The 5,411-nt window shown below is 44.3% G+C and overlaps 1 protein-coding gene across 1 annotated transcript; it reads left to right on the top strand.

Annotated features, from left to right (window-relative positions):
* The first annotated feature begins 468 nt into the window (after nt 1-468).
* Nucleotides 469-771, top strand: LOC148209742 (uncharacterized). The gene has a single exon (XM_088126974.1). It carries the CDS (start codon nt 469-471, stop codon nt 769-771), a length of 303 nt encoding a protein of 100 aa, XP_087983100.1.
* The last annotated feature ends 4,640 nt before the right edge of the window (nt 772-5,411 follow it).

The raw sequence follows: 5,411 nt of genomic DNA, 5'->3' as shown, positions 1-5,411 counted from the left end.
AGGCTTTCGAGAAGCTCAAGGCTTATCTCAACTCAGCTCTGCTACTAGCTAACCTTATGCCTGGTGACAAGTTACACTTGTATCTGGCTATGTGCAAGAGAGCTATTAGTTCAGTTCTTATTAAACAAGACATCACCCACCGAAGTTTGATCTACTACACAAGTAAAGCCATGGCTGAGCCTAAGGCAGAATATCCGTAGGTGGAGAAGCTGCCTCGCCTTAGTAATAGTAGCTCGGTGCCTCAAGCCGTACTTCCAAGCTCGCTCACACCGTGACTGTGTTGACCAACCTCCTATTGAAGCAGATCTTCTATAAGCCAAATATGTCAAGACGATTGATGAAATAGGCATTGAATTCAGCGAGTACGACATTTAGTTTAAGCAAATGAAATGGCAAGTAGTTTTTGACTTTATAGCTGAGCTCATGGCTCGTAGAGCCTCGGATTAGGAAGCTCATTCCCAGTGGATCATGTATGTGGACGGGTCCTCCAACGACAAAGGATACGGAGAAATTGTGCTCCTGCTCGCACCAGATGTTATGTGCTTCGAGTACGTCCTACACTTCAATTTTTGTACCTCTAATAATGAGGCCAAGTATGAAGCTCTTTTGGCCGGACTGCGCATGGCTAAAAGGCTTGAAGCTAAAAACATCCATGTCTATAGCAACTCGCAACTCATAGTGAATCAGATTATAAAGGAGTATCAAGCGAAGGATCCACGAATAGAAAAGTACTTGAGAAAAGTTAAAGGACATCTCTCTCAGTTTGAGTAAAACAACATCCATTACATACCAAGGTTCGAGAATTAAAATACTAATCCTTTGGCCAAGTTGGCCTCAACATAGAATTCTAGAGCCAAATGTCATGGAGCTAGAACTTGATTCCCCATCTTGGATGGATCCAATTTAGGCATACATTCGAGGTGATGTCCCGATCGATCCCAAGAAGCAAAGAAGCTCAGTTGTAAAGCAGCGCGGTACATACTCCAAGATGGGAAGTTGTAGAGGAAAGGGTTTTCTTTGCCCCTCCTAATGAGCTTGACGTTAAAGGACACAAATTATACGTTAAGAGAAATTCATGAGGGCGTATGTGGGAATCACTCGAAAGTCAGGTCCTTGGCAACCAAGGTTGTCTAGCAGGGTTATTATTGGCCGATCTTGGATGAAAACACAAAGCAGTTTGTCAAACGTGTGACAATTTCCAACACTTCGCCAACATCATCCATCAACCTCCAAAGCTTCTGACTCCAATATCTGCCCCATAGCTGTTTGCATAGTGGGAGATTGACCTCATTCGACCTTTCCTCATGGGCAAAGGACAGACGGAACATGTAGTTGTACCAGTTGATTATTTTACCAAGTGGGCTGAGGCCAAGCCACTTGCAACCATAACTGAGGCCAAAATTACAAGTTTCATTTGGACCATCATCGTATGTAGCTTTGGCATACCAAATGCCATTGTGACAGATAATGGCAAGCACTTTGACAACACCAAGTTCAAGGAGATCTGTTCCAAGGTTGGCATTAGTCACCTTAGCTCTTCTCCAGCTCATCCAAAAGTCAATGGACAGGTTGACGCGATAAACAAAAATAATCAAGTGTGGGTTGAAGCTGAGGCTCGATGCTCAAAAAGGTAAATGGGTCGAGGAGCTCCCAGAAGTCCTATGGTCATACCATACCACGTCGCGCGAATCCATAAGTGAGACACCATTCTCCCTAGCCTTTGGGTTCGAGGTCGTAGTACTAGTATAGATTGGAATGCCAACGAAAAGAGTGAAGTACTTCGACCAGCCTTTGAATGATGAAGCACTACTTCTCAACCTCTAGTTATTGAACGACAAAAGAGAAATATCCCAACCCAGGTTGGCAGAGCACCAAACCAGAATGGTAAGACATTACGACGCACGAGTCCAACCTCGAGCATTCCAGGTTGGATACTTAATCCTCCGTAATGTAAAACAGCACGTCGGTGTACTAGATCCAACCTTGGAAGGTCCCTTCGAGGTAATTTGCATAATATGCCTCGGCACATACATGTTGGCTGACTTGGAAGGAAAGCTAGTTCCACGTCCATGGAATGCAGAGCAACTCAAGCATTATTATCCTTGAATTGTAAAATAGTCTAAGACTGGTGGACTTGTGTTAATATTCAAAAAAGAATAATAACATTGAAGACTTTATGATTTGATTTTAAGTCTTTCTCTCTTACCATGTTCAACCTACAATCAAATGGGGGTCATACATATAAGGTTCCGAGGTGTGACCTAACCACCTCACTACACCATCCCTTAAATGTCTCCACCATAAGCAGATTCTCTAAGCTTTTATAATACATTAAAAGTGTAAAATTGGCAGTAAAAAACAAGTGAAAATCTAAACTCGGATTCAAAAAGTCTTGAGTTTTATTAATAATGGGCGAGGTATATACATCCAGTCAAACTGATCCACAAAGGAAAAAGCAAAACAACAAAAACAACGAAGAAAGACAATAACTGTACAAGATAGTGTTCGGGGTGGACAAGACTCAAAACTGCGAGTTAAGCTCCCTTAAGAAGCCTGTAGGTCAACCTCTTGCGTACTAGGAATGGCCACCTCTTGAGATAAGGGTGCCGTTAGTTTCTATGATGGATCAACCTCGCTCCCATCTTGGGTGGCTCGAATACCGTCGCTCCTCTGGGTCATCTTGCCATCTTCAGCCTCAAGTTCGGAGTCCAAGCCTTTCAAGTACCTCACCACAAGCTCATTGGGACCCGACAACACGTTAGGTCTAGAGGCCCATTTCTTGGTGTATCTCCGTCTCAGGTGGTGGAGGTTGATCTCTGGGGCAAGGTCTCTAATACCCTTCATCAGGAATTTAAAGCCTGCGTCGCGAAAGTCCTCCGTAAACCTATCGAAGTTGGGGTGAGCTCGGATGGTGTTCTCTAAGAACTCACCATTATGAAGTTTGGTTGTCTGTTTCTCCAACCTCAGCCTTCAAGTCAGTAACCTCGCCAACCAAGGTAGTGTTACACCTAAACAGCTCGAACTTCTCGACTTTGAGGCATTTCCTCTATTGTATGGCTTCTCTTTTAAGAGGGTCAAGTTGTGAGCGGTTTCCTTCTGAGCGTTTTCGAGACCAGACTTCTGCTTCTCAAGCTCAATCCTTAGCGCCTAAACCTCAGCCCTAGCCTTTTCTTACTCTCCCTCAACAGCAGCGGCAACCTCTATGGCAGCATAAGAGGCCTCCCTCTCCTTCTCGGTCAACTTATCATGACCGTCCAACTCGACCTTCATCATGACAGATGCATGCCAGATAGTATCTTGAGTCTACACAAGGGAAAGAGATAATGTCAAGAGTGTTCCAAAGATTGTTCATAATACAAATAGAAGAAAAAAAAATACCTCGGCCGCGTAGTCAATCATCTGTTGGATGGCTGACCAAGGGGTGCCGATGAATTTCGAAGAGCATCGCATGCACCTATCAAGGCTGACACTCCGCATTTGTGCAACTTTATCTTTCACACTGGTGCTTGAAGGCTTCACGTCGAACCTCATCTCAATATCCGAGGTGCCTCCCATCCTGACCTCGAGATCCTTGGTACGATCGATAATTTTGCCACGCCTATGCTCGGTCAAGGCCCGTTGAGAAGAAGTAGTCTTCCTCTTCTTCGCAGAAGACCCCTCATGGAAAGTTCTCAGCGGCGAAACCTCCAATGCATCACGTGAGGGATCACCCTACCCCCCCCCCCATCAGCAGCAGGTGTGCCCTAAGCGCACTTCAAACCAATCACGACCTTCGGAGTCGCCTTAATAGCCCTTGCACTTGAGCTCGGGCCAGCCTACAACTGATGGCCATGACTGAGATGCTTTCATTTCACGGAGTTAGGAAAGCCACAAACCATTGTTGCAAGTTAACCAAAATAGTAAGTCAAGATAGCTCGGAAAATTACAAGTCTTATGGCATAAGTGACCAAGGCTAGTCTACCTAGTTAGAAGTTGGGTTAAAGTGCCTTGACTGACAACTTTAATGGTTGGTAGTAAATTCCAAATCTCGGACGTGGACAGAAGCTTGTCAGTCAACAAGTTCTTTACCTTCCGACCTCTCTTTTACCAGTCCTTGAAGTACTTCAGGAACTCGAAGGACTGCTAGGTCAAGTTAGGAATGGGTTTGATAGCAACTGAAAAAGAAAAGAGAATTCAAAAAAAAGGAAAGGGTCAAACAGAAAAACAAAGGGCAATCATATAACGGGGTTCCTTACCTAAGTTCTCGAATCTATGGGGAATGTTGAAAAAAGGTTGGTCTTGCTCGTTCAATGCAAGTCACTCCGAAGAGGAATAAAACCACTTCCTCTTCCTCTTCCACCATTTTATAGAAGATGATCCCTTAATTATGCCTCGAGCTCCTTTTCTTGCGGAAAGGTAAAAATTTCAAGGTTTTTTGGGGATTCTCTTAACCTCGAAAAAAGCTAGGATCTGCTCGACATTAAGCAGCACAGTATCCCCTATTTCTTGGAACCTAAGCCACCACAGAACGCCTAAACCGAAACGCACACCCCATGCGTTAAGGGGTGAGCTAGGCAGGCACGAGGCCGTTCCTACTAAGGAACTCTTTGGCCGTATGGGTGAAGGGGTAACCTAAACAAAAACTCAAACATCTTTAAATAAAGGGTAACACACCCCTCAAGATCATTCTCGCCAGTCTCCCCTTCTTCAAGAAGATGAAGGCCTATGGAGTCAAGAATATTGTAATGCCTATAGATGGGGTTGAGATAGTTCTCCTGCATCTTAGAGTTGCACCCATTCACCTATCCCGAGGTAGAGGCACTACTGCTACTACATTCCCCTTCCGAGGTCTTAAAGCTCTTTGAAGGACATCTACCTTCTCCAGTTCCTTATTTAACATTTTCTCTAGGAATTACTAGAGGGCAGGGTACCGCGGTTCTGACCTGGCTCATTGGGAAACCCACTACTCGAGACACTATCATCACTACTGCTCGAATTGGACATCTCCAAGAAAAAGAAAAAGAATTACAGAAAAATATTTTTTTCTAAGGAAAGGGACTGACTAGAGGTGGTTCCGAGTTAACTAGGTCAGACTCAAGAATTTTTCAAAACGAAAGGAAGCATAAATGGCGGAGTTGGATCTGAGACCTATTTACAGTAGAGCAAAAATCCATTCCAGCCTTAAACGTGTTCGGGGTCAACGGTCCAGATCGAGCGGTATACTGAGCGTCAGAACACTTGAGTGTTGTAGTAGCTGTCATACCAACTTTTCATCTTCTCAAACAACTATATTTCTCACCTTAATATAGGAAGTCACCATTAGGCGAATTTTCAAACCCAAGAAAAAACTTCTCTGTCAGGTCGAGCTTGGACCAGCCAGAGAGGGGGACAATGTTTAAGGGTGAAAATCATACTGCCATATGGAGGACAAA

Source organism: Momordica charantia, assembly GCF_013281855.1.
Source record: "Momordica charantia cultivar OHB3-1 chromosome 8 unlocalized genomic scaffold, Mcharantia_2.0 BLBB01000008.1, whole genome shotgun sequence".
Lineage (NCBI taxonomy): Eukaryota > Viridiplantae > Streptophyta > Magnoliopsida > Cucurbitales > Cucurbitaceae > Momordica > Momordica charantia.
Note: the sequence above shows the minus strand (reverse complement) of the source record. Positions and strands in the feature narration are given on the sequence as shown.

Excerpts from the sequence above, each read along its gene's own strand:
- LOC148209742 (XM_088126974.1), top strand. The coding sequence starts at position 469 with ATGTATGTGGACGGGTCCTCCAACGACAAAGGATACGGAGAAATTGTG.